Source organism: Aplidium turbinatum, chromosome 3 (assembly GCF_918807975.1).
Source record: "Aplidium turbinatum chromosome 3, kaAplTurb1.1, whole genome shotgun sequence".
NCBI lineage: Eukaryota > Metazoa > Chordata > Ascidiacea > Aplousobranchia > Polyclinidae > Aplidium > Aplidium turbinatum.
Genome location: NC_137474.1, coordinates 36,020,164 through 36,040,587, shown reverse-complemented (window position 1 = coordinate 36,040,587; position 20,424 = coordinate 36,020,164). Strand labels below are relative to the sequence as shown.

The following is a 20,424-nucleotide window of genomic DNA, read 5'->3' as shown; positions in this document are numbered from 1 at the left end:
TTGTTTGCCTTTGATCAGTTTTGATGAAAGCCTATAGAAGAATTTTATTTTAAACTCAGCTTTTTGTGGTCGCATTCCATGACCCAACCAGAAAAGGACTTTTGCTGATTTGTTTAAGCAGGAGAGTTTCTCTAACAGCACCATATAACAAGTCATTGTGAATACAGTAGCCTATGTTTAGTCAACAAGATTTTGAAAAATTCAATTAAAAACGAAAATGTTAAACTATTAAGCTAATAGAACGACAACAAAAATGTGAATGCCTTCGATGGCAATCGTTTTTTTACTCAATTAAGTAACTTAAATGTTGAAAAATTGTTTACGAATTAAAATCGTCAAAGTTTTGGCCACTTAGCCTAAAACGCCGCATTGAAACTGGAAAGGAAAGATATTGATACAAAAGTAGCCAAAGCCGAGTATTTGTGATCAGACTCATAAACCAGGCTCAAAAGAATAAAATCATCTTCAAATTCTTCAAACTATAAAGTAAGTTAATGTAGGCTACTGAATTTAATTTAATTCAAATTTTATATTCCAATTAAATTTGAAATTTGAAATGCACTGTTTTGGTTCAGGCAGCACAGCTGAATGAAATAGCTGAATGGAGTTTGCCTCAAACAAAAAAAAAGAAAGGTTACAAAGATCTTCACATGCCTAGAAAGATCCATACAAATCAAATGTTGAAACAAGACGATAAAATTGTGCCTAGAACATTTGCTGATTTTCATCAAAATGCAAGACTGTGGGCAAATACACATTATGTTGAACGTGAGTTTGGTGTGGTAAGCCTTTTTTTTTCTTCTATCTTACATAACAGTCGCCTACCTAGAGTATTGAAAAGAAATGTGATTCAACGACCAAAGCTAAAAGGTAGCCTACTGTAAAACGTTGCTGAAACTTTTTGCAATGCTAGCAGTCAACTATTGCATGTGGTTATCTAAACATTATGAATAATCAAAATACAATACTTTCCAGTTGAGTCTTGTGGTTAAGAAGATTTAGATCAATCAGGCTATGTAAAATGGCAAAGGAAGTCAATCTCTCTGCATCTTGCCAAGAAAAATATCTTTACGTCTAGCAGAACAAAATAACATGTTTTGTTACATTTCATATACCAGCTGCAACGGTTTGCTCGGATTTCCCACAGACTTCCAACACCGTCTCATTCACGACTTGCAGTAGCGTGGTTACTCTGCATGGAGTTGTAAATTGGTGTGAAATTACCTGCAGATCTGGCTACAAGTAATAGGCTTCTTACTTTATAACAATAGTCGTAAACTAAGCAAGTTGATGTTTTTGATTTTTTGACCTACATCAATGTTATAGCACGATGTAAGCAGAACAAATAACATTGCATTATGACTTTTTATTACATTTTTTAGTCTATAGCCTATTTATCTGGAAATCAGGCCTGCATAAAATACGGCCCACTGGCTGGATGAGGCCGCAAATGTGTTTTGTGCGTCCCGCAAAAGCATTTCAAAACTGTCCCTTGCTCGAGCCGCAAAACTGTTTTAAAGCCAATCAGAAACTGAAGTTTGTCTGTTCTCTACAACTCCACAAAGCCGAAACTGCGGCTCCCCGCACTCCTCTAATTAGTCCAGCAAAAAATCCATTTTTTAGGTAGTAACGTAGGCTGCTACGCACACTAACTTATACGAGCAATTACGACCAAACAAACGGTAAACTTTACTTCTTGAAAAAAGAGTTATAAGAGTTATATGGGCAAAGCTGATAATCTAGTTTAGAACGCTAGGTCATTATAAAATTGCAGTGTAAAACGTCATAATTTTTATTTTTAATGACAAATTACTGAGCTACAACGTAAATTTTTCGTTACGGTCCTGTTAGTTTAGATTGAAGTAGGCTATAATAAGAAGGCCTATAATGAAGAAGAGCTTGTAGGTCATCTGATGCGAGTTCTTCAATGTTTGAAATCATTTGGATTTCCGTTTCACAATCAAGCATCATGTTGAAATAGTTTTGTAATCAGAGATATTGTATCCAAGCTTAGGTTGCTCTAAAAAAGTTGACATTGCATTTAAATGTTAAGCTTAGATTTTCCGTCATAAGGAGTTCTAAGATAGCCATAAAAAAAAAATTCTGTTCGTTCTACTCAAATTCTGCTTGCCGGTTTTAACAGAAGCTCAACGGATATCAAGCCTTTTCTAATTCGGCAGATTAGGAAGAGTTGTTCTACCTTTCCACGTGCCAGCAAAACAACTTGAATCAGACACAAATATAATTTCGATACAAACACTTAATTTTTCTTTGATTACCTTTAAAATAGTCAGAAAATGAGAATACTGAAGGCGTCGGTCTGGTGTAAAGTTTTAACAAGCAAAGTTTAATGGGATAATAAATGTACCTTGTTACATTGTTCAGATTGAAGGCTCCTCTTCTAAGATATGAAATATGTGGAAAAGCAACCAAGTACAGGTGGACCTTTCAATTAATGGGATTAAATCAAACACTCAGCAGATGTGTTGTTGGTAATAATTCATACATTTTACCTGTCCATACGTACAATGTCATCATATTACGCATTGCATTCGGTAAAATAAAAAGTAATTTAAAAAGTTTAACCTTAAAAAAGATATGAAAATTACTAAGATTTTTCGATATAAAGATATTTTTAAATTTTCTTAGATTTTTCGATATAAAGATATTTTTAAATTTTCTTTTGTTTTTAACCAAATAAACGTTTTTTGCGAACACCATTAGAAACAAATCCAAACAATATAAAAACTTTTCAGGTATTAACCTAGAGAATTTTATTTTCCCAAAACGTTGTTTTCTAAGTAGGAGAAAATTTACGTCTTGTAAGTTATATGTTGTAAGATTTTCAGTTTAAATAAATAATAATGTTGATACAAATAAACAAATAATAATAATAAGCTACACTTTGCATCAGCAAAATAGCAAAATATCAGCAAATAATCAGCAACGCGTGGTCAACCTGAAAAAAAACCAAAGTCCAAAATTAAATAAGTAAACTCATGTTTAAAACAACTTTTCATTTTCAATGCTCAATCTGGATAACGTTCTCTTTAGTCACTTGACTTTTGCATGGAAGCTATAGTCTTACAAGCGGATAATAAACTAGCATATTGACCACTGTAGTTTCTGTAGTTAGGATTTTATTCAAATAAACTCTCACTCCACTTTATGATTCAGGCAATTCGAGTGTTACGATGGAACCTTGCAGAACACCGGAATGCTTTGAAACAGGTAAGCATAAAAAAAGTGAATTCTAAGTTTACTAAAGTAGTCTTTTTCTAAATAGATGCTAAATTGAATGAGAGATTCTATAAGACACAAAATAGCTTGCTCGTTGGCTTTTTTCTTTGTTTTTCAATGTTGAATTTTTTTGACAATGTAAACTAATCATGATTTCTCAACAAACAAAAAGGCAACTTTCTTTCATCGTTAGAAGGAGCGATATCTTCCTGGCGTCAGCACAAGGCTGACTTGTCACTACGGCTGTGTAGTCGGGCAAAAATATACGACTCCGACTCCTCGCTTTATAACTGACCGACTCTGACTCCGGATACGTCAAAATTCCTCTGATTCCGACTCCACGCAGCCCGGCTACGCACTATCATTCACTACCATTTTACCCCCTTTTTCTCTCTCTTTCTCCCTCTCTTTTTTATAGCCTACCGGTAACAATGCGAAAACTTGATCAACATATCAAGGAATGAAAATTTTATTTCGAAATGTCACTATTTGTACGACATTGCACTAAAGTATTAGGCCACTGTGATTTTTGTTGCAGCTGCGTACTACCTCAACAAAATCGATTTCTCAGTTGATCCTTGTGATAGCTTTTTTGATTTTGCTTGCGGAAGATGGGTGAAAGAAACTCCTGTACCAAGCTTTCGAAGTTTCTATGACGAGTACTCTTCTATTCGAGATAGAGTAGCTTTTCAAATCGCAGGTATTTTTTGCTTATCCCTAACCTACGTATCTACCATTTCGACATCACTCTGATGTCGTTGTAAGTATTATAGGCCTATTTGTGAGGATGAGAATATAATATTTTGGAAATTACTAAATCGGCTAAGAGCTATTCTTTAAAACCCGGAATAGTAACATAGAATTACATACAGTAGTTTTGTTAACTTGACTTACATGTTTTCATGGTTGGAAAGAAATCGGTTCCTATAAGATAATGAATTGAGTAGGCTACGTAATTCAAAATGAAAACCGTCATGTTATAAACGATTTATTTTTTATTTCCCTTTAAATAATGTAAAGTTTCACAATGTAGATATTAACGACCTGTATTAGCCTGATGCTGCGAGTTCGCTGTGTTAATAGCGAATTGCACTAGCTTTCGGAATGCAGTTCCCTGGTCATGTGTTGAGTTCGTTACAGCGAACTCGCAGCATCAGGCTAAAAGAGGTCGTTAATATCTACATTGTGAAGTACGCAACGACCATGCTGCTTAAAGCGAAACTCAATCTATTGCAATTATTAAGTTCTTTACGAAGATACTTAATTGTTTCGTTTTAAGCAAACAATTTGGTTGGAACGCTTCTATTAATACCGTACTAAAAAAAATCTTAGTTTATTGTGATGTGCCAAAGCACTGTTGCTAAAATTTGACAAGCTTGCTGTTGCTCCACTAGACTTGCTTGCACAACCTGTGTCCCCAAGTGACTCAGATTCCGCTGTTAAAGCAAAGATTATCTACCAGTCCTGCATGGACCTTGGTAAGTGCTGACTTATCAACGAGTTGCAGCCTACTGCTTATATTGTGCTGCAAAAGTGCAAAACTCAACATTCTCACACTGCAAATATGGAGTTAGGATTTTTTCGCTATGATTGCTATTGCTTGCTTAAAAGGATGATGATGATTATTGCTTTCAAAATTCTTTAATTCAAATTGGCCACCAAAATGCTATATTGCATGCAGGGGCGCCGGAAGCGGGGGGGCAGGGGGGGCGGATGCCCCCCCTGCCCTCAATTTTTCTGCAGATGGAGGGGCAGGGGGGGCAATGGTGCCCTTTTAAAGTCATGTAAGTTACTGCACATTTTGCAATATAACAATTTCTGCCATTCGCTTTAAGCCTAATTATAATCTTTCATTTTTGCCTCAAAATAATATTTCCGGCATAAATTTTGCCTCACAGTACAGGCCTTAAAACTCGTTTTTTTTTCTGCAGCCATCTTGGCCTACCGAGAGCTCCTTCTCGGCGGTAAAATAGAATTAAATAGAATAGAATTAAACTTGCAACAATGCTAAAATGATCACTTAGCATTGTTGAAGTCTGGGCCTAGGCGATGTCCTACAATAGAATCGTTGCACCACGCAATAACTGCTTTATTGGGATTGGAATCCAGTACTGCGGGACCATCTAACGACACTCGCACGAGTGTCTTCAGTGTGGCTGATTTTAAAGAAGTTCGCCACTCCCCTAGAATTCTTTTCAGCAACGAAAAACAACGTTCGACATGTGTTGACGATGACGGCAAGGTAATAAAATAAGTATTTCAATGATGCGAAGGGCATTACTAAAAAAAGCATACTTTTTGTTAAATATGATCAATTTCAAGAATGTTTTTCCCTCGGATGTCAACTAACCTAGTTCTCCTTTTTAACAACGATTCAATGTCCGACAACATCGAATCGACATAAAAACGACAATATTGCCAGCCGATGTAAATTAGCACTTGGGATGAACACTTTGTTAAAATAAACGTCGGGAATTACAAACAAGACTTACAGTGCTGATGATCGCAGATGGATATATTCCATCAATAACAAATATTCCCGCACAATACAACTGTGGCGATTATGACGCGCTGACCTAATTCTGCGTCACTCTTTGATACTACATATTTTCAACAGTTAATCTAGGATCATTCTATTGCGAAATTAAATAATTGGCTAGAAGAGACCGGCGGCCAAACTTGGCCGATTGAGGAGGTAGCACCGGCGGTTATTCAAGCACTACTTAGCGGCCATGGCCGCCGGCTGCTTTAAGGCTTGACAGTAGGTTACATCATTATAACATAGCATGATGCCCTTCTTTGTATACTGGACACTTGTAGGCTATCATTACTCAATACATAGTGAGCTGATAGATTAGCATTATCGCTATATTTTATCTTAAAACTTGAAAAAAATAGGCCTTCTAGTAAACAAAAGTGCCCTTTTTTCGTAATTCTGCCCCCCCAGTCAAAAATCGTTCCGGCGCCCCTGATTGCATGTGCCTACCTCTACAGTCTACACTCCCTACAGTATTTAAATTCTTTTTGAGGTTTCATGAAAACAGAACAATTTATTTTTTATACATAGTTTTAGTCCTCTGTAAAGCTGTCTAGTTAATATGTCTCTTAACAAATGCTAAAACAGTTTTGAATTGATAACTGCATATTTCAACTAGTTTGATTTACTTCATAGATCAAATAGAGGCATTGGGTCCACAACCGCTCTTAGACTTGCTACATGATGGGATATCTTGGCCAATTATTGATCCTCTTTGGACAGAATCTAACTTTGATTTTGAAAAAACTATGGCAACTTTGCGTGGAAAGTTTAACAGTAAAGTCATGATAGATTTTTCTGTTAGAAAACATAATGGTTTTTATGTTCTCGAAGTAAGAAAACCATTACATTTTAGCTTTGTCTTAAACCTTGTGGAAGTGATAAAGATTCGATAAAGAATGTTGGCTACTTTGCGTACCGGTATCATAAACAAACGTATAAAACCAAGCAAAAATAAATGACTTCGAATTAGTTTCATTTTGTAACAGAAACAATAAATGGCTTGCAAAATATTAAATTTTTGTTACTGTGTTACTGTTATGTCCTTGTTTTTAGTGTATAATTTTTATGTTCAAACAAAAAAAATTTTTCTTCCTGTGTTGTTTCTAATGGTTCTGGCAGTCTATCTAGAAACGATAGCTTTCCAAACTACATCTTCGAAAGTCTTCCTCCCATCAATCAGTTATGTTTTGTATTAAGCCTGCTTTTCTTGTCCGAACTTCTTACCGCCAACACAGAGACATGATGAACACGTTTAAATTTGCACTATGCATGTTTTTTAGTGTTTGAAGGGGAAAGACAATTTGGGATACCACAAACAAGACAAAAAAAAGGTAGCCTAATTTCAATTTTTTTTAAATTAATGCACTTTTTTGTTAAAACGTTGCAATAGAATAGCCTCATTATATTAATTTAGTCAGTGCTAAGTTTCCAACTGAATACGAAGAACACTGTTTTCAAAAGGATAGTTTTTTAATTTATGCAACACACAAAATACAAAGTTGTTAATTGATCAATCTAAATGTTTTTCTTTGCAACATGTGTTTTAATTGCTAAGCTGCCTGCTCATTTACTTCATTCACCTTGTCACGTTATTACGACGTCACATAAACATCAACCATCATACATACATTACACGATAGCCTACATATTAAAACTAACATTCAATAACCTACCAATTGACTGACTTATATATTTTTATAATTTGTTTTTTTAATTTTAAAAATTACAGCACCATGATTCTTTGGCCAAAGACATTGCTCTGATGCTGGGGGCAGATCCTCTGACAGTTGATGCTGATATCGAAAGCATGAAAATATTTGAAAGAGAACTTACGGCAATAAAAGCTTGTCGTTTGGACGACCAAAAACGTTGTCAAAAACAAGACAAATTTCAGGAATTGACCATTAAAGAAATGAAGCAAAGCATACCTGAGGTAAAGTGGAATTAAAATTTACTTTTACTTTTTAATGGGATACTAATTAAAAAGTTACAGTTTACGCTGAAGAAAAAGTTTACATCTCTTCTACGTTTCAGAAGAGTTTTCGGCTGTTAAATCATATTAAGTATCTGCTATCATATCATTGAAAAGGGTTCAGAAACTATACACACTTTCTGCCATTAAAAATTCCATTTCCAAGTTGGATTTGTTTTGTAAGAAATTTTAACACGTACTTTATTTATGTGAGTTTCTCGAAATTGAAAATCATATGATATTTTCGATGCATCGGCACATTCAAATTTGAAATAATTTCTATATCTCTCATCACGTTAATTTGTTTTAGATCAATTGGCTAGTCATGTTAAAGGACATGATACAAACCGCTCCGGTCACCGACAACACTGTTGTTTTGGTATGGAATGAAAAATACCTAAATGAGTTAATCAAACTGGTAAACAAGTTCAGCAAACGGTAAATCAGTTTCTAATGCATATTCAGACAGCTAAATCCGTCATTTTTACATTGATTCAACGTCTGCAGATGCTAAATCAATGTAAAAATGACGAAGTTTGCTGTCTGGGAAGTTGTCACTACAGCAGAACTACAAAATCATTGTCGCTGTTTGTCAATTCTTATCAAAGTATTTCTGTGCCACTTCTGCCGGTGGGACCTTTGTTCTGTGGCTGTCCCCGAAGTTTTATTCTTGTGTTATTTTTCCTGAATTATTTGAAAGTATTATCTAACCAGTGGATTCTAATAAATGAAATAGAATTTGCGTGTTGTTCTTTTTCAAGTTCATAAATCTCAGATGCTGGCTGAATTTTAATTCTGGCAAAAGATTTTTTTGTTTGAAGACAAATATTCCTTTGCTCAACCGTGGACGTCGCTATCATGGCATGTGAACTTGGAAACCAAACGCTAGGCCTCATCTTGCAAGGCAAACAGAATTGCTATATTACCGATTAACGTCCAATTTTAGAAACTTGACGTTTTTTTTAATACATTTTCAGATTAAAATATGGCACGGTCGCAACACTTTAATGAGGCTATGGAAGTGATCATTCTGTTAACATAATCAGCTCAAAATGCAATATTATGAAAAGCATCATAAAGATTCGGAAAATGTTGCCTTTTCAAACCTGATGTTTTGTAAACAGGCTACTGCGCATCGAAAAAGCAGAATTTTTTGTACTATTTCCAATGCTGAAAAAATTACAACAAGTATAAACGTTTATCAAAATTTGTAAAATTGGGCGTTAGAACCGCCAATATGGCAACCCTGTTTGCCGTGCAAGATGAGGCCTGGCGTTTGGCTGCCAGTCCCGATGCTTATACCGACGTCCACGGCTCAGACATCCAATCAACTAATAAAAAAACGAGAAATCTTGCATCAATACAGGTGGATGCCGGCTAGTTTCTAACTTTACTGTAGTAATATCAAGTCTGAAAATAATAGCTTACAGTTACAACTACACTACTGCATAATATATCCTACATACCAATATGATTTTGCTTGTTTTGACAAACTAACGTAAATGATTGTTTTGTTTTTGTATTCTAGAGCTGTTCAAAACTTTATGGTGTGGTCTATAGTGAAAAACAGGATAAAAAGTCTCAGTGACAAGTTCTTGAAACGATTGTTGAAACACCCACGAGAAACGAAAGGAATTAAAACACTAAGAGAGAGAAGACATAAATGTGCTCACGAATTGATGCTTTCTTTGCAAGAAACGACGAGTAAATTATATCTTGATTATCATTTTGCACAAGCAACAAAGAAATCTGTAAGTTGATTTTGTAAAGCAAGTGTTCTAAGTTACTTTAATCTTGCCGCAGAATTCTTGAGTTGCTCATCTTTTTTTATGTATAGGCTATCAAAGACAGGCAAGACACAACAATACCACAGGGTTGAGCATTACAACAGTATATATTTTACATAGGCTATTTACAAAATAGTTTAACATTCGAACGTTTTCGACTTAACCTAAGCCCTCATCAGGAATCTGAAAATATTAATAAAATGCAATAAATTTCAACTTCTTGAAGGTAACTAGTATGGTTAGCGAAACACAATGCTCGCTGTTCTATAGTGAGTAGTCAGGTAGTGCTGACGCCAGGAAGATTGCTCCTTTTCAACATAGCTAACTAATTTAAGTTATTTTGGCAGCCGATTGTAGCATCGAATAGACAGCGATAGACACGTGTTTCGCCCATGAGGCTGGGCTTATCAGTATCGCACCGTATTCTTGCTACTTGAGTAATCGACCGCCGCTTTACCAGTCAGTTTAACTCTTATCTTTGTGGAAAGAAAGAGCCAACAAAACCAGCAGGTGCCAGGGGTAGGTCAATGTGAAGAAAGGCGTTCTTCCCGGCTATCAGCACAAGGCTGATTACTCACTAGCACAGCGAGCTGCAGTGACGCTTCGCTAACCAGAACGGTGTAGCTTCCACGCCAGCCATTGAGACCTCCAATTAAACGTTTAAGTTATTTTGGCAGCCGATTGTAGCTGTAGAGTATTGTAGAGTAATCAGCCTTGTGCTGATAGCCGGGAAGAACGCCTTTCTTCACATAGCTAACTAATTGTTAGTATCTTTTGTAGATGTATCTTAATTAGATGTATCTTTTGTATTACTATAACCTTAGAATACTTACTCGTGCATTGATAGTTTGGGTGTTCATCTGGAACTTTAATTTCCAAGAAATGGCTGCAGTGCGCACAGATAAACTTGCAGCCATATGTCAAAAAACGCACAAACATATTTGCTAGCACCCGTCTGTAAAATGCAAAATTTTAAATGTATGTTGATATCTCTACAAGTACTGTATAAACATTGGGATGGCGTCATGATTTGTTTTTTTGGTTTCCACTTGGAACTTTTTCTGTAGCCTACATGCATTACAACGACATAGAGTATATAACAACTTTTAGGCTGTGGAACTCTTTAAGTATATTCGGAAGGGTTTTATTCATCTCTTAAAAACGGAAGTAAAATGGATGGATGCAAACACCAAGTCCTACGCAATTAAGAAAGCTATGGCAATTAAATCTGAAGTAGGTTACAACTCGAAGATATTTGACAACCCAACCTACCTGAACCAAGAAACAAGCCAAGTATGCATTTGAATTAAAATTTGTCGGCGGGCATTGCGCAAGAATTTCGTTCTTGCAAACTTTGAAACTACCTTACTGACTTATCGTTTTGTTGTACAATTTAATCACCGCGAGTGAAAATACCTTCAATTCGTATTTGCATTTGAAGAGGTCAGGTGCATAATGATCAAACTCCATTAGCCTATTTGTGATTTTTAGATTTTACCATCTGCCGTTGTGTTAACATCGAAAGTTTTATGTAGCAACCATTTTTTGTGGAAAAACGATCAATATCTCTCAAAATTAGGCTTTAAAAATAACAGGGTTCGGCCACAAAACGATCAATCTCAAACTTCATTTTCAGTTTACTCGAAAAGTTGGTTTTGGTAGTTTGATCGTTTTGCACTTCGGCTCTTCATTTTTTTGTAGGCTGCAACCTTTAGAAATATATTCGACTAAAAATAGGACAAGCCTCTTTAAGTATCTACCAAGTTTAGATTGACAGTATAAACTATGCTTTTTATTTTTTCAATAAAAAATATAAAAAATAAATATTTTAATTGCTACAAGGTGCACTCACGAAATAAGTAATAATTTTCATTACAATGTGTCAAAAAGAAAGTATGTAGGGTGTAGGTTGTAGGCTACGCCTGCATGCATATACTGCTGTAGCCCTTTTAATGAAGTCTTTGAATGTGCAATATTAAAAACAGTTGGAAGTCAAGCGGAACGATTATTTTGGAAACTTTGTTGGCTTACTAGAAGTTAGCACTCAGAAGGCATTTGTGAAGCTAGGCCAAGCTACCCACAGAGGAGCTATTCCATTTATTCGGCCAACCATGGTGAATGCCTTCTATGGAGCTAGTCAAAATGAAATCAGTAAGGTTTCAAATTAGCTAAAAACAATACACGTTTAATTAATGTGCTTAAAAAGTTAAGTGAAATACTATAAAGCAATTTAATTTGGCCAGCGCGCTGTGCAGTTATGGGTTGTTATGACAGTTTGTTAGCCTAATGGGTTGGGTAATGGATATGTGACCATCCAATGAGATTGGCTAAAATTCAGTGTGTTGTTCAAAAAACTAGTGTAACAACGACTGGCCCATATTTCATTAATTTTCAAATTTTAACTTTTTATTGATCAAACAATTTTATGTCATCGTAAACTTTTCATTCGCTGATGATTTGATTACAACAAATACTTATAAATCATTGAATTACTAATACCCGAAGAATTCAAACAAGGGTTAGTTTTAAAGTATCATTGGCGGTAATTTCCATTCACTTAAATACTGTATATTGATATGCTTTTTAGTAACAGATTTTCATTCAAGTTTAAATTTTCATTTTAGTTTTACCGGCCGGGGAGTTGCAGTCACCTTTATTCTGGAGACATCCATACCCTACGTAAGTTGGTTCTGCTATTTTGCACAACAATCTAACCTTTTAGAGTATTTTATTCAGAATTGATTTCGCTATAAAGCATCTTCATACTTAAATTAAATAAGCGAACGCAAGTATAACATAACTTTATATTGTTTTATTGATATATTATACGAAGTATTAATTAATTTTCAATTCGTGTTAATACAGTTTGTTGCATTATATAACAAACATCAATCTTACAGTTTTTTATTAACTTTACTTAGGGCTTAGGCGAAATAGTTTAATTAGCTCTACAGTAAAGTCTAAACTCTTGATTGAATTATATTCATGTACCTACTGTTAATATTTATTAAGGCAAATTAGCAACCACAAAGTTGTAGGCGGCCAAGTGCTTAAGTACGTACTGCAGGTAAACAAAAGGCAAAAATAAACAAAGAGACCTGACGACAAAGGGATCATTTTCCAATCACTATTTTTCCAACACATTGTTTCGTTAACCATAAACAATACTTTGGTAGACAGTTTGCATTTTTGAACCATAGACAAACAAAATATAGCCTAGTAACCTTAGCGGGTCATAATGTATTACATGCAAAACAAATATCTAACATAATGACTCAAACGTTTTCGACACATACAGATATGTTCATTTGTACGTGTACAAATTGTGCATGTTGTATCATTTGTTCAGTCTGTGCTTTTCAGTCCAGAGTGTCGTTACAGTTATAGTGCAAAGTCAAATTTATCTTACGATTTTGCATTTTAAGTATATTGCAGATTTAATTCCTGATGAGGACACATGTACGTGTCGAAAACGTTTGAGTCATAATGTTAGATATTTTGTTTTGTATTTAATAAATTATGTTAAACCCGCTAAGGTTAGCCTACTTTGTTTTGCTTGTCTATAAACAAAACGTTTTATTCCTGAACTTGGATTGTTAACCACTAACCAGACCGTTGAGATAGAGTGGGGGGAGGAGATTAATTTATAGAATGGAAAACAGTAGTAAGAAAATGTAATCGTAACTTCAAGCACCTGCTGTGGTATCATCAAGTAATTTATTTTTTAATCGAGCAAAACATTTTTGAGACTTGTTTTCTAGACAAACAAGATAACTTCCTCAATGTGACCTGTTGCATATACTTGTAAGTGGAAGTGAAGTATGTGGTAAACAAACATTTCATTGGAAAGAAAAAAAAATTGGTGGATATACACGTTTTATGACTAAATCATTTTACGATGTATATATTTAAATACGGCAATTCAGGTAGGAAGCTCTGCAGCAATTTGGAAATACAATTTTGGTAAAAAGATGATTGTCTTAAAACATAGACAAATACACTCTAGCAACCACACAACATTTAACATACCAATACAATAAAGTGAAGATAAACTATGAATTACGAACGTTTTCGATCATACACATGTTAGCCCTTATCAAGCAACAAAATGACGTATTCGATACATAATGACTTACACACACACATCTTATACAAAATGACTTATCCTATACATAAGTTGAAAATAATCTGTTATGTTAGGAAACGTTATTTTGTTATTTGATAAAGGATAGCATGTGTATGGCCGAAAACGTTCGTAATTTATAGTTTATCTTCACTTTATTGTATTAACATAATACAGTAACATTGTCTATGGTTCAAGAAAATCACCTCTTTACTAAAATTATACTATTGCACTATTGTTGGCAGTTAACTACGTCATCACTTACGGAACCCTGGAACGGCAATCGAAAGGGCGCCTGTTCGACACGCTCAAGAGCATGCGGCTGTGTCTTTGGTAGGACACTTAAAGGCATGCCTGAAGGTGGACACAAAAATTGGCTTCCTTGCCTTCCCGTCCACTTAATTTAAATCTTCAATTACTAGGTGTAAGCCTGGATAAGACAAACAAAAAACAAAAAAACTTGCGGAAGTATAGCGTTTAGTTCAGTTTGTTTTTACTTCTGACCATCACAACAAAAACGGTATATGTCAAACATAACTGCAGTCTAGAAAAAGATAGAACAACAAAAATTTTGCCATTTTGTTCTCTAGCTTAATTGCAATATTAGATTGATCAGTTTGGTAAAAGTTATTCCGCTTTTACCGGAAGTTTATTTACTGTAGCTCTTCTATCGGTCCTTTTTAATCACTCTTATTGATTTTGATCTATACTGTATTCTAAAAATAAAGCCAAAATATATCTATATAATATACATTATCACAAGGGCCACTTACTGCAAGGGCCTGCATATTGTAGGCTATTGCTTTATTTTTTAGTGTAACTTCAATAGACAAATCCGAAAAGAGATGAAAGTAGGCGTAAATACCAAAAGTTTAAGTATAGACTATGTCTAATACCCAACGGCAAATGGGATGATATTTAGCAATAAGTAACTACAGATTTAAATCTGGGCTTGCAAACCAAAAAAACTTGTATTCACAGTATTTCCCCAGCACGCTGATAGTCTACTGTTGACTGTTGTTATCTGCCTTAAAAATTAAAGCTGAATAACTTTTTGACTTGAATTGTACAGATTCTTGCAAATATATGACTCTGAGTCGGTAAACGTAGTTTTGAAGTTATAGGTTAAACCAAACCATTTTTTTTCTGCTCATCATTCACAGTAGTGTTTTGACAAGGGAGGTCCAGGGGGCACTTTTGAACTCGAGCCCATGATAATTTTAGGGGAGCCACTTGTCTTTCATCTTATGTCTCCGTACGAGCGTCGAGCTTTTCCGCTCAACCATGCACCAACGGGAAAAGGCTTTTTCCTCTACTTGTGAATGTGGTGCTAAGAAACAGACCGCAGACCACACCATCAACGATTGCACCATTTTTAAGCCACCTAATGAAGTGGAAGGTCTGCGTGTCTTAGATGATGAAAAACAATACTGGCTGCTCTCCAGCAGTCTTCCAGCTTAGTCCGGGATCATCGTAAATCTGGGGTGGTGAAAGGATAGACTCTCGCCTCCTGAGGCTCACACGACGACGACGACGACGATTATGGTTGATGTTATTTAAAAATAACATAAATTTGCTTCTACAAATTTATTCCATAAATGTTTTTCAAGGCTATTACGATTTGGTGCAATCGGTTCAATTCTTGGGCATGAACTGACTCATGGATTTGATAATTATGGAAGGAAGTTTGATGCTGATGGAGAGCTTGGGAATTGGTGGTCTAATTCATCTCTCAATGAATTTAAAAAACGAGTCAGATGCATAGAAGATCAGTACAATAACTATTTCTGGAAAGCTGCCAATAAATTTGTACGTTTTTATTTTAGCTTGTGCCTGCAGGTAGACACCTGAAGGTCTAAAGTTTGGCTTCCTTGCCTTCTTGTCAACGTATTTGTAATCTGCAGGTTACTGCAGCAAATGAGGTTTATTAACCAATCAGAAGGCAAAATTTAGATCAAATCATGTAATCAAAGAGTTTGGTACTCTTTAGTTTAAGGCAGGGGTGTGCAACGTGCGGCCCGCGGGCCAAATGCGGCCCGCGAAGAAAAATTGTGTGGCCCGCAAAGATGTGCCCATTTTGAATTGTGTGCGGCCCGCAAAACGTGTTTATAATTTAGTTTAGTCTGGTACGTGTGAACAATTCATTGTGGAGTGGATTATTATAGATTTCGCACCTTCTGTTAACCATTTTAGAAATCTCCCAGCGGCAACCGCTAATCCATTGTGTTTAATCATTTGGAACGTAAAAATGTATGGTCACATAAAAGGCTTTATGAACAAATTACGACTTTGGAAAGCTCACATACAGATAAGAAATGTTTTCTACTTTCCAGCTTTGAGAGACTATGAAATGTATCCTGAGAAGAAAATTAAATTTGAAAAATTGTTGTATGAATTTTTGGCTCTTTTCAAGGACTTCAAATCTCATGAATATTTGTTTGGTATATTCTCTTCGCCATTCGACACAGACATTGACAAAGCACCAGCTGATACCCAACTTGAACTGACTGATCTTCAAGAGAAAACGGATGTGAAAGCAAAGTATTTAGAAATGAATCTTGGCGATTTTCACCTAAAACATCTCAACCAAGATGACTTGCCACATTTGAAAAAAATCCATTGCTTCAAAAATGGCTCTTTTTGGCTCAACGTATAACTGATGTGCGAACAATTTTTTAATGATTAATAATTTTTATAAATTTTTAACAATTTTCTAAAATGGGCGTCATGAAATCTCCCTATCGATCGGTTCAGACAGACGAACACTTGGAAAATGGACTTCGAGTTGCGAGCACTTTCATTAAAGTAAATTTGGAAAAAGCCGTCGGGAAAAGAAGCCAACTGCAAACTTCTTACGTACTGAACTCGTTTAAAGACGGTGTGACATAAATTTGAATAGCTGTTTTCTTCGGAAATTTATGCGTCTTAGCTTATTATTTCTGCAAGGAGATAACCCCTAATAATGCCATAAGAATAACATGAATAACAAAAAAACTACGTTTTTGTGCCTGCAAATACTAGAAATCATATGTTAAATAAACGTGCGGCCCGCGGTTTCACTCAGTTATTTATATCTGGCCCTCCTGTAATAAAGGTTGCACACCCCTGGTTTAAGGCCAAGTCTGGTCAATGGGATTTCGCTTAGCTATAATTGTCTTCTTCTGGATTTTTTTTTTCTTTTAAAATAAATTTTGAGTCGAAACGAAATATTTCGAAATATATTTATTGTGAAGAGTGCTATGCTTTGAAATACTCTATTATATGTTAGCATAGCTTATATCATTAGATGATTATTTACAATACTTTTCAGCAGTAGTGAACGACTTATTGTGATCAATTTTGAGCAGACGTTTGATTAAAGTTTGAAGACGTGAAAACGTAGCCTATATGTTACCTAGAAACGATAAAATTACAAGTAGAACGTTGCACATATCTCGAAGCTGCAGGTTTGTGTCTGTTCGAGCTTTTTGCAACATTTTACTATCAATTTTCAAGTTTTGTACCATCAATCAACTCTTCAAAAGATTAAATGTGTTAAAGTTTCAATTTTTTGCGTTTTTTATTTTTTTCAGGTTGACGGTGTAAAAGCAGTTAGCGAAAACATAGCAGACAACGGTGGCGTAAGAGAGTCGCATGCAGTAAGTATCCCCTTTCCGAAATTCTATTTCTTTTACATTGACTTGACATCCGCAAACGGTGCACACTTGTTCAGATTAACTTTAAGTCTGAGAACGTTGAATTAATGTCAAAAAATGGGTTTTGCTAATTGTGCTACAGAATATTAGCATCAGCCCTTTTTAACATTCAGCGTTGAAAAATCGTAAAAAAATTTCGCTGTTTGGAGAGTGTTTAAAAATTACCATCTTCCTAGAGTAGGTGATGTTATAGAAATTACAACCTGTCTGTATATCTGAAGCGTGAATCTTAATGGTCAGTGTAACAAATATTTGATGGATACTTTAATAAGAAAACAACATACTTTCGACATAAAGTGGATGAGAAGGCAAGGAAGTTAATGTTTAGGTCCATCTTTAGGCATGGCTTTAATTGTTTTGAAAAAGCACAGCCACATGCTCTTGAGCGGTGTTGATACGGCTGCCCTTTCAACTGTCGATGAAAACATTTAAAAGAGGTTTGCTTTTTTATTCAAAACGTTGGACTAATTGCAGTTGGTGTTATTGTATGACATAAGATAAAGGTGGTCCGTGGTCCCATACCCAATTATTGAGCTTCAGAGAATAAGAAGATTACATCACACTAAGCCACCCACTTAAGTTTCTTAAAGGCATAGTAAATGAAATTTTCAAATGGGAATTAAGCATTAAAATGCGTAAACTGAACATTCAAGAATACATTTCAAAAAGAATTACCGAAAAAAAAATTGTTTTCAATGGCACTGGCAAGGCCCAAAGTTCAATGTTTCATCTATTTTTATTTTTTTTTCAAAATGACCAAAAAGTGCAAACACTGCTCGAGGATACGTCACTATCGACAGCAATAACAAAAGCCACGTTACCACTTCTGATGTTGCAACATCAGATCTGATGTTTTGAGCAAACTGTTTGATGTTTTGATGTTGAAATCTGCTGTTTTGATGTACATACATACATAGCCTACAGTTAAATCGCCCGCAGTAACAACTATTGCGCGATCAACTGATTGCTAGACTATAGTGACGTAGGCTGTACAGACGCACGCTTCGCTGCTCACGCCCATTGTCGTTTTGAAAGCTCTGACAAAAGCAGGCGCGGAATGCTGATCAGACCGCAATGGGGCAAAATTTTATTGAAAGTCGTTTTATGGTAGCAGGTTAAACACAAAGAACGTGGAAAATCGCCAAGTCAGGTTTTTCCTTTACTATCCCTTTAAATCAAATTTTTTCCCAGTTCATGAAAAGTAAATAATAACATTTTGGTGATCAAGCTAGTTTCCACCTACAGCAAAATGAATTCTTCAAATTGTTAATGAATTTATTTCAGGCTTATCGGCTCTGGAGGAAAAGTAAACAAATTACAGAAGAACAAATGAAACCAATTACCGGATTTACAAACGACCAAATGTTTTTCATTAGTTATGCAAGTGTAAGTTAGTGTTTCTTACTGTTCTGCAGTGATGTACGCGCATACAAAAAATGTTGACGCCGTCAGCGTAAACGCAAACGTTCGAAAAACCATACTCCGTATGCGTCAACGTAACTTGTAAAAAATGTTGGCGGCGTCAGCGTTAGCGCATACACTAGCGTAAACTAATTTTGTTTGCTAGGTGCCAAACATTCACACGGTGTAAACCACTCCAAACAAACAAGTTTTATTTTGAATTTCCACGAAGAAACACAAGCATCTGAAAGTGTTCATCTGACATTTTGCGGTGTTTTGGTTCCAATATGTCTTTGCCCATTGAAAACATTCTTGCAACTGCAGCGCCGGAAGGTATTGGGGTTTTGTAGCGAATAAAATACTTTAAAAATTATGCGTTGACGCTATGCGCTAAAAAACCGCGAAAACTTTACGGCGTAGCCTCAAGCGCAAACTATCCAAAAAAATGTGGCCGTAAGCGTTAGCGTAAACAAAAAGTCCACGCCGCAAGTATGCGGCGTATACGTACATCTCTGCTGTTCTGGCATAAAACTTATAGAAATTTGCTAAGTTAGCATCATTAGGTTAATGATAGGGGCAGTGTCAATTTTGCTAGTGTGTACGGTGCAGCACCAATCTGATTAAGAATTGGATGTCGTAAGGATATCGTGATCTTTCAAATTTAGATTTTTTAAAAGGTACTTTGAACTTTCAGGTACGATGTTCAAAGTACACTCAGCAAGCTGCAAGACGTACCATCGCCATAAGTACACACAGCCCTGGAAGATATAGGTAAAATAATGTGTTTTACTGTTTTGCAGGTTGAACTACAGTATTGAACTACTCGATGGTAGAAACAATGTTGCTAACCAGTGGCGGATCCAAAGAGTACCTATAGCAGGGGCGATTTCAAGAAAACAATGATATGTTGGCTGTGTTTTAGTAAGAGGCGATTGCCCCAGTCCTTACTCCATTGAATCCACCACTGTTGCTAACTTGGATTGTCTAGTTTGCACGATTTCGTTATACGTATAGGCCTATAACTTTTACATTTTGGCATTGCAGGGTCGATGGACCACTACAAAACTTTAAAAAGTTTTCAGAAGCTTTCAATTGCCCGGTGGGTTCTGTGATGAATCCCAAAAAGAAATGTATAATTTGGTAGCTTTATCTTAAACTATCTACAGTATGTTTTCTACAGCAGCAAACCTTGCATGAGACTATGTATAGACGTAGTTTTTCGAAAGTCTGTCATTTTAAGAAATAGTTGAAACTTTTCTGATAGTTTATTAAGAGTGTTAAAAATATAAATTTAAGCTATAGCCTATAGTAATAACACTTGGTCATTGCCATAAACTAAAGCTGAACAATTATTTTTATAAATTGTGCAATAAAAATATGGATTGAAAAGAATCAATAGTGTTCTTGATTTTGCAATAGAAAGAGAAGAATCTATATCAGTATTTTCCAAACTTTTTTTAATAGCGCCTCCTGCTGGACAACGAGCAGAGTATCAAAAACCCCTTTGGCAAATAAAAATAAAAACAAAGTTATTTTCCGTTCATCTCAACTTAAAATCCAACTCTAAAAAGACGGATGGGGCTGGTGCAATGTCACCAGTCTCTTGATATCGGGTTTCAGTTTGGATAGGGATAATCTTAAGTCTCCCCGTCTGACTATGTCCACGA

The 20,424-nt window shown here is 35.5% G+C and overlaps 1 protein-coding gene across 1 annotated transcript; it reads left to right on the top strand.

Moving 5' to 3' along the window:
- Positions 1-3,194: 3,194 nt before the first annotated feature.
- On the top strand, positions 3,195-20,065 carry LOC145766758 (phosphate-regulating neutral endopeptidase PHEX-like). Its single transcript, XM_082578463.1, has 16 exons — positions 3,195-3,231; positions 3,779-3,940; positions 4,635-4,718; positions 6,413-6,609; positions 7,060-7,110; positions 7,509-7,712; positions 8,062-8,189; positions 8,979-9,117; positions 10,649-10,831; positions 11,524-11,689; positions 12,163-12,217; positions 15,272-15,470; positions 17,234-17,299; positions 18,641-18,742; positions 19,452-19,528; positions 19,802-20,065. The coding sequence occupies exons 1-16, from the start codon at positions 3,195-3,197 to the stop codon at positions 19,899-19,901; spliced, it is 1,950 nt and encodes a 649-aa protein (XP_082434589.1). The 3' UTR covers positions 19,902-20,065.
- The last annotated feature ends 359 nt before the right edge of the window (positions 20,066-20,424 follow it).